The sequence below is a fragment of the Drosophila hydei genome, unplaced genomic scaffold, assembly GCF_003285905.1.
Source record: "Drosophila hydei strain 15085-1641.00,03,60 unplaced genomic scaffold, DhydRS2 tig00000060-arrow-pilon, whole genome shotgun sequence".
NCBI lineage: Eukaryota > Metazoa > Arthropoda > Insecta > Diptera > Drosophilidae > Drosophila > Drosophila hydei.
Window position 1 is genome coordinate 2,758,506 of NW_022045656.1, and position 12,160 is coordinate 2,770,665.

Here is a 12,160-nt window from a genome sequence, read left to right on the forward strand (position 1 = left end):
AAAGACAGTCAATGTCTAGCTGTATACTTCATAAAATAATTATATAAACTACTTTAAAATAGTGAGCTGCAAAATGTATGACATCATTGAAATACTTCACAAAAGTTCATAAAACAACAGGAACAGCAGCAACAAGTTGCCCCCATGAGCCCGCATTGATTGTGTTTCGTTGCCCAACTCATTTGGCGGCAGCTGTGCGAAAAACTAAGAAAAAGGGTGTCAACATGTCCGTGACGCACAGGCCGTGTCCGCCGTAGAGTGGATATGCCACAGGAGCCACAGCCAGCAGACAAAATGCCGCCCGCAATTTCCGAGCAGGACAAACGCTTAGTGCACATCCTGACGTTGCGGCGACTGAGGCTGCAGCTCATCCGCAGACTCATCCTCCTTCCTAAATTGTTTTTGTTTTTCTTTTCAATATTTTTTGTTTTTGCTTTGGATTGTTGCTTTGTTTCAACGCCCGCAGCGACCGCACAGCAGACACGCAGCAACAACAACAACAAGAAACACAATAACAAAGTGCACAGTAATTTATGCTTGTTATTTTGCTTTGTAAAGCAATTTATATCGCATTCTCTTTGTTATAAACATAAGTACATATTTAACTCACAGCGATTGCTGCTGATATGATCGAGCGTGGGCGGGGTCAGGGCAGCGGACTGAGGCGATTTACCCTGCAGCGTTTCTGCACGAAGCTAGCTCAGTTCAAAAGTGAAGAAAGCAGCGAGTTCTTGCCACATTTCATAGAAGCTTATCAGACACCCTCACACAAGCACACACGCACACAACTTTGTTGCGTGTTGGCTCTAATCTTGTTAGTTGCGCTTTTTTAATAACATTCTATAGGGTATCTTTGAGGATATTTCCATTTTCACTTTGCAGAGAACTTTGAATTCAATGCTATTTATACAATATGTAGGAGAGTTCATAAGGCTCATTCAATAGTATATTTTAGAAATTGATAAGTTAATCAGGAATTAATATTCAAATTAATAGAAAAAGACTTTGCTAGGCATTCAAATTGAGTTTAGGAACAAACAAATTCTAGTGTAATATTAAAAAAAAAACTCAGAGCTAAATTCATTACAATAATTAGTGGTTAACGCCGAGTCGCGACAAATTGCGCCCTGCTAAGTCATAAATCTTAATAATTTATGAAAACTGCTGTTAGAAAAAAAAATCATTAATTTGTAACATTTCATTCCGTCCCTAAATCGTAATATTTTTTGACGCAAATAATTTACCCCTTATAAATTGCGAAACCTCGTGCAATTTGTAGTGAAATTTGTTTTCAGTTAAACTACTGTATCTGATCAAAAAGAGAGAATTATTTCAGCCATTGATAATTTAACAAAAGGAATTTATGTGGGAAAACATTTTAAAATTGTTCCATCAAAAATCACATTAATTCAAAAAAAAAAAATAGTTTATGCTGCAAACATGCTCAACTAGTGAACTGAAACTCCAGAAATAAGCTGAATACCCTAATGACGAAAGATCGCCACTCTTCTTCATCTTCACAAATATAATATTATTTATGTATTTGGATAATTTGATATTTATATTCATCTTAAATGATTTCGTATATCTAAAGAATTATCTATATATATTTATCGAACTATTTAAATGTATTCTCATATTCTTTTGTGCTTTCACTATAAATTAATTCATTATGACATATATATATATATATATATATATATATATATATATATATCATATTACTTATAGCAATAATTTGTCTGAAATATAAGAAATACGAATTTGAAAACTGAATAACTTCAACAGCTTGATTACTGAATTTTATAAATTAGATTTCACAATAAATATAGTGAATATAATATATAAAAGCCGTTGGGACAACATTTGCAATGACCTTAAAGAGTATTTCAGCATCAGCAGTGCAAGGCTAGAAGTTCTCTCTCTTCATTTTTCCAAGCTTTCAAATAGTTGCACGGACTCGTGGTCAGCACAGCGGCAGCTCAAAGCTGTGTTTATGTGGGCACTCGTGCGTGTGTGTGTGTGTGCCTGTGTATGTGAGTGCGTGTATTTTATGCTATTAATTTAAAGCTCCACCCACGCCCACAAGCACTCATGAATTTACGCCCTGTCTACACGCTAAGCCAATAATGAACTAGCTGTCAAACTAATTGATTTAATTTTTAGATTTTTTTCTTCCACAACGCTTTGAAATATGCAACAGCTAATTGAAAATACTTTGGGGTCGAACCTACACAGATAGGGTTAGGGGTAGTTGAAAGTAGTTTTTCATGTTAAGCGCAATTCGATTGCTATACGTGACTGCCAACAAATCACATTGAATTGAAATTTAAAACACCTTTTGCCGCGCAACTTTTTTGCAGATTACGCCAACAGCGAACAAGTGCTCCACATACCCACGCATCTAATAATATATATATATATTCGTATATATATATAAATTGAGAAAAATATATATAAGCTATAAAGTAAAATGGATTCCGCTGCAGCTGCCGCCGCCGCCAAGCGCGTACAAATCGAGAAGGCGCACAACTTTATGCGCCAATATCGCGATCCTGAATCACGCGAGCTGAAGAAACTATCAGCCAATCAGTTCATGGATGTATGGGCACATTACGATAAGGACGGTATGTATATACGAATTTGTCATTTATTCGACTGCCTCGATTTTGAACTTCTTTTACAGGCAATGGCTATATTGAGGGCACCGAGCTGGATGGCTTTCTACGCGAGTTTGTGTCCAGCGCCAATGTGACAGACATAAGTCCAGAAGTAAGCGCCAAGTTAACGGGACACAATGTGAACTCTTCTTTCATGCTATCAAAAACTCATCAAAATTCCTCTCTTCTTCTCTATCTCTCTCGCACTTCTTCTCGCATCTTTTCTTTTAGGCTGTCACTGATACTATGCTGGAGGAGCTGAAGTCCTGCTTCATGGAAGCCTACGATGATAATCAGGATGGCAAAATCGATATCCGAGAGGTAAGACACATGCATTTTATGCTCATGACTCACAACTGCAAAGCAATTTTGTAGCTTTGCTGCTTTTAAACTTTCTGCGACATTTTAAGGGGTTTTTTTTGTTTTTTGCTTATTTTACGCTCTGCCACGCCCACACGTGTCATTTGCGCAATTTCTCTGTACGTGCATATCTTTCAATGACATCTATTTTGGGGGCTTAGAACTGAGCGCGTGTTCCATACGAAGTTTCAATTTGCGCGTGCTCTGTTTTAACTCAGCTGTATATTGATGGTCAACATAAGCGTAAGCACGAGTAAGCACAGCGCAACATAAAAAGGAATACAACACGCAAATGTTTATGACTAGATCTTAAAATAACACAACTTGGATCTAGGCGAATTAACATAGTTTCAACGCAACTCTATAGGATTTAACACAAAGTAGCACGAGCTGGAATGACTACAGCCTGATTTAACACGACTCAAACATGACCTAACGAGATGCGAAATGAATGAGTACGACTACAACATACCTTAACCAAACTACACAGCTATTTTATTATGATTAAAAATTAGTTAATAAGACTTAATAGAAGTCAATGGGATACGACCCACTCGTGAGTAAAAATTATCAAAGACTATCAAACAGGATATCAGCTTGTAACCAAAAAGACATCCATCTCTAGTAAGAGTCTTTCTCCACATTTTCTGCTGCGTTTTGGAAATTGCTTTTTAAATGATGCTGTAGCATTTGTGCACGCTCTCCCTCGCTCTGCCTGCTGCGCCAATTTGCTGTGGCTCAATAATTTATTTGGCCATTTCGCCATTTGCCAAGGCCCAAAGTTTTGTGCCAAGGTCTACGAAAAAGTTTTTCCCGCTACCTCCTTAAAATGAGTTTTTAATTGAGGCTTACAGCCGTCGACAGTGCCGCAGCAATAGTACTTCAAGTGGCTTTTATACTTTGTGAATTTAAAAATTTAATGAATGAGAAGAGACCTACTGCTGTCTGCATTGTGACCTGCTCACATGATAAATGAGTCAAAGTTTGTGTCAGGTAGCAGCTTCTAGTTATCTCTGATTATTGTTTTGTCCGAATCCTTTGTGACTTCAAAAAGCACTCAGCCACCCAAATCATTCATCATTTATTCGTTACACATACGCCATGTAGCACATCTCATATTTTAACATTTCAACAATTTCTTCAACTTTTGTTAGCAATTTTCAAGGTCCCTGTTTTGTTCTAGCTCCATAGGCTAAAGCACAGCCCAAGAGTAATTAGCTTGAGTGCAGACCAAAAATATCAAAAATGTTGTTTAATGAAATTAAAAACAGCAACTTTTTGTATGGCTTAGTTTCGTGTTTTAGTTGAAATTCGAATCGACACTTAAACTATGCGGCTAAAGTTTTGAGTTGCAGTTCGCCTGCCAACGCAATTGAAATTACAGACTTTGCTTCTAGTTAGACAAAATATTTCCACTGCAACTGAAGCACAAACCCAGTCGAATAGTCTCCCATTCTCGACCACACCCACTCTGCAGCTGCGAAATTGTTTGTCGTATTGTGAAAGGCGATTTACTGGATTTTCTGTTAGTTTTATCGATTACTTGAAGTGATGAATTTTCATGTTTATTTAAATCTATGCTTTAGATTCACAGAGAAACTAACTGGGTTATATTGCAAAGGAATTGGCTTTAAAATATATGAAATTCTTCGAAAATAGCATCAGAGGGAATGCATAAAGAACAATTACAAAATTACTACAATACTACAATATTTCCTAGAAAATTCAATAAATGTAAATTGATATTTTGATATTTACAACTATTGAAATTTGAACATGTCTAAATTGTTTTATGAATCTAATCAATTGCAGCTCATGTCAAGAATGATATGCTTATCTATTATATTTGCTAATTTATTGTTCTCTCATGGAAAAAAGTCCTTTGTACATCTTAAAGCTGGAAGAAAGACCTCACTCTACAAACTTACTCCGACTGCTTGCATTTCTTACACTCGAAGCTAAACTTACTTTTAAAGTCAGTTAAAGCTCAAGTGCTCGCACTCAAGTACTTTGCTTAACACATATCTTTTTTTTCTTTTGAAAATTAATGTATTTACAGCTTGCCCAACTTTTGCCCATGGAAGAAAATTTCCTTTTGCTCTTCCGCTTCGATAACCCCTTGGAATCAAGCGTCGAATTCATGAAGGTAAGTGCTGGCCAACGAAGCGTTAAACGAGGGGCAGCCCCCATGACACTGCTCCGCCAACAGACTGACCAAGTGACTTAGAAGCCAAGGCTATCAGTGCGAAGCTGATACAAAATGTTTCCTTCTAATTAATTTTTCTCATGATGCTATTTTGTCGATTAGATCTGGCGTGAATACGACACTGATAATTCTGGGTACATTGAGGCGGATGAGCTTAAGAATTTCTTGCGTGACTTGCTCAAAGAGGCCAAAAAGATCAACGATGTCTCCGAGGACAAGCTCATTGAATACACAGACACCATGGTGCGTATACGTAATCTTTTAGCCAGATAAACTATAGTTCATTATAAATAAGTGCATTACAACAAAAACAGCTGACCATTGACAATCTCAATGTTGGCCTCAACACTTTGCTTGCCAAGTCTGGCGTAAAATATAGCAATTAATTTTTGGCATGACAAGAATTATGCGCATTAGCGCCGCAATTTATATGCACTCAAAGTGCTGTTAATTAAAAACTTTATAATGGAAAAACAGCAAGCAGATGTATGTGTGTTGTGTCTGCAACTCCTAAGACTTTCGCAATACACTCTCTTCCTCATCACGTTTGCTGGTTCAGCAACTCCCTCTTCTAGACATTATTTTTGGTGCACGTATCACAATAAATGATGATAAAAATGTTGCTCGTTGGTGAAACTCGCAACTCATTTGCAAGTTAAATTACCAGCGCTGAAGATAGAACCGAAAAGTTGTCAAAGATTAAATGCAGTTGAGGAAAAGTACCGAAAAATTGTTTCTATAAAATATAGCCCAATAAAATTAGATATGACTTTTCACATCGCTTAAAACAAAAACTTTATTTCATTATCTAGAAGGTCATTAGCATTTGAGTGTTCGAGCCTAATTCCTTCTATCTAATTTCTCATGTCTTTCTATGCTAATCTGCATAGAAACATTTGCAAGCCAGTTGAAGCAGAAGTTTGATTCAAATATCTAAAAATTTCTCTCTCATTGGTTACATCTTCCAAGACATCTTATCAAGTAATATAAAATATAGTATATATAATATTTGAACATTATGTTAGCTAAGCTAGTTGATATATTTTACCAGCCTATCAATCAGCCAAAAATAAAGCAAGCAAAATAAATAAGTAACATAAACATTAACGCAAACATAAAGAACAGACCCCAAGAGAGTGCTCCGCTTAACGAATGGAGCATGAAAAATTTATTTCGAATTTCCGAGAAACGAATGTGAAATATATTTGCCAGCTAAAATTTAGCACGGCTTGCACTTAGGGCGAACAAAAGTCATGAGTAAAGGGCATTTTGCAACTAACTTAAGTCGATTTACGAGTATGTGTTTATTTTTGGGGCTGGTATACGTGGTCTCAAAGGAGACAACCAATTTATGTATCATTAATTAGGTATAAAAGTTCTGTCATTGAGCTCATTATGCTTACCCTCTTCGTCTCTCTCTCTCACTCTCTCTCTCTCTATCCCGCACACATATAGCTTCAAGTGTTCGATGCCAATAAGGATGGTCGTTTGCAGCTCTCGGAAATGGCCAAGTAAGTAGCGCAATGCCACAGTGCTTGTCAAAGACAAAAATGTCGAACTTATTTATTACAGACTACTTCCGGTTAAAGAGAATTTCCTTTGCCGTCAGGTATTCAAGGTAAGTGCCAAGTATTATGATTGCCATTGAGACGAGGAAATTACGTTTCTGACTGCAAACCCAACCAATATATATCTATATATATATGGCTATATTTAACTGGTTTAAGCCAGGCTTATACACTAGCACATAGGTTAAATTTAGCTTTAGCTTTAGCTTTAGTTACTAACTAGCTGCCGCCTGGACTAAGCATCAAGCCAACTAGCTATGCAAACGCAATGCATATGATTTTATTAGCTTGCCTCTTATTTATTTTTATTTGTTTTTATTTTACTGTCTGTGTCTGCTCAAATAGCTATCAGCCACGTTTTGCTCTATAAACGTGCAATAAAAAACCAGCGAAGCGCACAAATTCTATGAAATTGCAATGCGCAGCAGAAACAAATAGGCAGCAGCAGTTGTGATCAACTGAGCAATGCTCTGTTTAGGGAGTTACAGAGTTTTCTTGGTTCTGACTCTATCAGCGACTGTAAAGTGAATGCCTAAATGGATAAATATAAAAGTTCAAATGTTTAAACAAGAACGAAAACTACGAGTGATATGAGAAAAATGTTGCCTAAAGTAAAGAAAATTTATTTGTAAATAATAAACCTACATAATTGGTTTATTATTTACAAATAGATTTTTCTTCTTTCTTTCCTTCCGTATGCAACTATGCTAATATATATACCATGTAGGTTCATTATACTCGCTTTTACAATCTGAACAGAGTATAATAATAAGGCGTACACCATGGCGTATGCGTGATGTCAAGGAACTAAGACACAGCAAAATCAAACACCTGTGTGCTCTGCTTGTACGCTGTACTCTTGACTTGCTTCTTTCAGGGAGAGCGGAGGCAGCGACATCAATTTGCTGAAAACAATTTCAGAACAACCCAGAAAACCCCATTATCATCCCTTAAATATATATTTATCCTGCGTCAGCTGCTTTTGTCTGCCGCATCAATGGGCCAGTAATAAAAACCTTGATAAATAGGCAAACGAATCTGTTTGTGCTGAGTATAAATAAAAGCAAAAACTTTTGACTTTGTAATTAAACACAGAACACCTGTCAGCTGGCACCACAATTGCGAGACATTAGGTGACAATGCTGCCGATACAGGCTGCGAGCTGGGGAATGGATTGAGACTTTCGTTGGTCACATTTCAGAATTTATTTGGCATTTAATATTTAAGCGTAGCGTCTGCTCAAAATGTGCCCATTGGGGGTTAAATGGAGCGCACAACTCGGCTCAACTTCAGTCCACTTGGCCATGCTCTCTTGTGGGCCATTGTTGTCGCCGACTCGAGCAGCTGACGGACTCACTGACTCACTGACTTACTGACTGACTGACTGAGTCTTGGCTGCTGGCCGGAACGTAATTGGTCACCAGGCCACACAGCAAAACCAACTTGGCCATAACTTTACCACGGCCATATACGCTGCTTCGAACTTTGACTGCAATATTTGCCAGAATATTTTCTGTTCGTTTCACATCACGTTGCCTTTCAGCATGCTCAGCAGGATTTGAGGCCGAACAACAGGCATGCACAAGGGGTAGTCAAGAATGAAGTGCACTAGAGTTTGGGATCAAAGCTTAACTTATTGAATTGCTGGCACACACACAAAATATGTGGATAAGCTGCTCCTAGTTCATAGTAATTCCAAACATTCGACTTATAAATGTATAGATAGGAACTAAGCTATTGATAGGATTTTGGCTCAAAGCAAATTATGAAAGTAGTTGAAAATAAATCTTATAATATTTGAGTTAGTTTGAATATTTTGCTTAGTTCGTCTACACTTCAAGTTAGAACTTGTACTATTTTGACTTTCATGTATCTTTGCATTGAGCTAAACGCTCTAACTATACCTGGTTGAATTTCCTGTATTTAACTCTGAGCTATACTGATACGACACAAATTCAATCTCCTGACAAACCCTAACATATGGCTTAGATGAGACTGTGTGTGTGCGTGCCCAGCAGCATTCCTTGAGCAAACTCTTTGCTATTACAGTTACTTTTGGCGCATGTAAGGCGAGCAGATGTCCAACCATGTCCGTGGTCAGCTACATGGCTTGGCATTGGCTTTTCCCTTCCGGTTTGCGCTATTGTTGTTAATCAACTGACTTCGACAAGGGGAAACGAAGCATTGCAATGCGACAGTTGCCAGCTTATTGTTATTTGCAACAAATGTACGTGATACCCACACAAATACAGACCAATATATCTAGTATTTTAGCTGAAAACTTAAACTATCTACACGCTCTGCAAAAGGCGCAGCACCATTTGGTGTCACATGGCGGATGCGCAATTTTAATTAAACCACACAAACCGCACATGACAAGTGGTTTTAGCGCCAACTGATAGCATAGCTGATCGTTTCGCTTTACAATATTCGCCTTGTTCGATTTGCATAGTTTGGTTTTGGCCAAAGCCAATGACGCAGCCATTTCTGTGCAACGCAGCGTGTGTGGCATGTGCACAACCATGGCCAACGCGAGTCACATTTACAGTTTGCCACCGCACACACGAAACTCAACTATTTGCCCATTGTCACGGCTGAGTGCGCACCGACATTTTATTTGGCTTTTATTGGCAACTCCCTTGGCTCTTGCTGCCACGCCTGATGCATGTCGGAGACAGTAACGTAACATGTGGCAAGCAGTTGATGAGCCAGCAGATGCTCCAACTCGCTTCTCTCTAGTCCAATTATAATGCACATTGGCGGCCGTATGCAGCAGCCGTTAAAATCATAATTTAGATGCCGTCGCGTGGCACCTGCAGCACCCTGATAAGCATCCACCTGGACTCTTGTGACTTTGTTGCAGCAGGGCGCGCAATAAAATGCGCACAAGCTTAAGCAGCCATCAAATTAGCATTTCCAGCCCATTTGGCCATCACATAATACGCATCAAGCTTCACGGCAAGCAGTGCCTGGCCCATTCCATTTCGCAATAAAAGTAAAAATGAAAATATAAGCATGCATCAACATTTTTACAGCCAGCCAGTGGCAGCCGCAAGACTTATGAGCTATGGCATGTAGACTGCAACAAACAGGTAGAAAGCAGGTACCAAGTAATTGCCAGCCTCAATTACACTGCATAACAAAACCGAAAGGGAGGCATAATTATTTGTAATGTAAGCACAAAATAAGTCTGCTAAGAGAGTTGTCTAAGTGGCCGTTGTCATTAGTTGAAGTCTTAATAATGGGCGCAGGTTCAAACCCTAAGCAGAGTGCATTGTCTGCCATGTGACACAATTTTATGCAATTGAGATATATAAAGTTTGTAAATATAATAACATATATACCGCTTGTAAAGTATTTCAAAAAACATTTTCTTATAATAAGGAGGTACAGAGTAAAAAACTTGGGCAAGTTAAAAACACAGCTGACAGACAGATATCTATACAGATATCTTAACTAGTCCTATACTACTATATTGTGCTCAGTTTCAAACACAAAAACTAAGCTCAACTTGCTCTGTTTCAATTTATGTTTTATTTAAATGAATGCGTTAAATAAATAAAATATGCATTAAATGTTTGCAAATTAATTCAATATTTACTTTCAGCTTATGTCATATTTTTATTATTCATTGCATATATGTAAAAATTCTTTATGTGAAATTTTACTCTGTAAGCTTCGGCCCTCCACAGGCTATGTGCATATGTAATATAAGTTTAATGTGAAATTTGAAAACTATTTATGAAGCTTATATGTAGGTTGTCAAAATAAAGTGAACAAATCTGCGGTTTTGCAGAACATCGTTCAAAATAATTCAAATGCTAATAGAACTCCATGCGCTTAGAGCTCAGACTCATGCATATAGCAAGCCCGCCCGACGCTCAATTGCAAACTATTTAATTTTGTATAAATTCCACGAAATTTGCCCTTTAACATAAATTTTCACAGCTTTACGTAATGCTATTTAAGCATTTTATGGTTGTGCGGTATTAAAACTAAATTGCTGTTGCATAGTGTTTAAAGGCAGCCGCTTGACGTGCCGTTTTGCAGGCAACAGCAGGCTTGGCGCTGGGCCAATGTGCCGGAACGGCTTATGCTAATGCACATCACGTATACGACGCGTGTGTCGCAAATAATGCACAAGAGCTACTGCGGCTGCTGCGGCTTCAGCAGCCACTGCAACTTTGAAACGCGCGCTGCTGTGGATAAACTTTCGGTTCAAATGCGGCTGCTCAAATTCGTTGTAATTGTGTTGTGGCTGGTTGGGTGGGTGCAGGGATCACGGCCTTTGCTGGCCATTTTGGTGGTTTGGCTTGGCCTTTTCACTTAACTTTTCTGGGCCCAGCACTAAGGTGCATATTTTTGTTTACGCTCTCTGCGGTGCCATTAACTGCAGTCAGCTTACGTGAGGATGTGGCCAGCAGGCAAAAAGCAGCCAGGCCTTTCGGTCGGCACAGACAGTTTTAAGTTATTTTTGTATTTGTTAAAATGAAATAAAAAAGAAAAGAAATTTATCTTTAGTTCTGGAAGCTCTTTGCACTTTTAAGCAGCAGCAAATTAAATAAGACAACAGCAACTAAAAATAGCTTTAACTTGAATTGATCTTGCCTGATGATTAACTAGACGTATACTTAATATTTTATATAATTTTAGCTTACTGCATTCTAGCTGGTATCTTAGTTTACTAACCAACATTTTAAGACTTAACTAATTGCAAAACAAACAATTTGCGCACCAGCAGCCAAATAAAGTTATTTCAATTATAATTCTTATACAATTATTTAGCTCTTGTGCGCATATATTTCTAGCTAATTTTAATTTATATATACAAAACCAAACTTTATCAACTATTTTTCTGACTTTCTTTTTTCCATTCCCCGCCTAACCTTCTCTATATTGCAACTATTTATGCCTAAACCAACTACTGCAACTACCTAAATAAAAAACCAACCAACTGTATCTATATATTTACCTATTACCTCTATGCATATACTTCTACCTATCAACTCTATATATAAATATATATATAAATATATATATCTACAACAATCAACACTTGTACATTTTTATAATCAACCAAAACCTCTTTAAACGACAATCAAAACTTCAAAAATATTCAAATACTCTGCACGTGATGTAAATTTTGGCTGCCACAAATGTTACTTTTCCACTTTTCGCAATACGAAAAAATCCAATAAAAAACAATAAAAACTTAATCGATTAAAACTCGACTTTAAAATTGCTGCAAACCAATAAAAAATTCAAAATCAAAAATAAAAATCAATTTAACAATACAAATAAATGCTGTATAAAACATCGACATCAACTACAACAACAACATCAACTACTACAACAATCAATATGCA

At 37.4% G+C, this 12,160-nt stretch overlaps 1 protein-coding gene across 2 annotated transcripts in view; it reads left to right on the top strand.

The window, feature by feature from the left end:
* The window catches only part of LOC111592212 (calbindin-32), a 34,416-nt gene that overhangs the window by 16,651 nt on the left and 5,605 nt on the right, over positions 1 to 12,160 (top strand). For both annotated transcript variants that reach the window (XM_023304283.2, XM_023304284.2), the window contains exons 2-8: positions 2,364 to 2,627; positions 2,687 to 2,772; positions 2,892 to 2,981; positions 5,080 to 5,166; positions 5,329 to 5,469; positions 6,682 to 6,737; positions 6,799 to 6,844. In XM_023304283.2, the coding sequence (XP_023160051.1) occupies positions 2,474 to 2,627; positions 2,687 to 2,772; positions 2,892 to 2,981; positions 5,080 to 5,166; positions 5,329 to 5,469; positions 6,682 to 6,737; positions 6,799 to 6,844 (660 nt within the window). In that variant the 5' untranslated portion in view covers positions 2,364 to 2,473. The remainder of the gene's footprint in view (positions 1 to 2,363; positions 2,628 to 2,686; positions 2,773 to 2,891; positions 2,982 to 5,079; positions 5,167 to 5,328; positions 5,470 to 6,681; positions 6,738 to 6,798; positions 6,845 to 12,160) is intronic.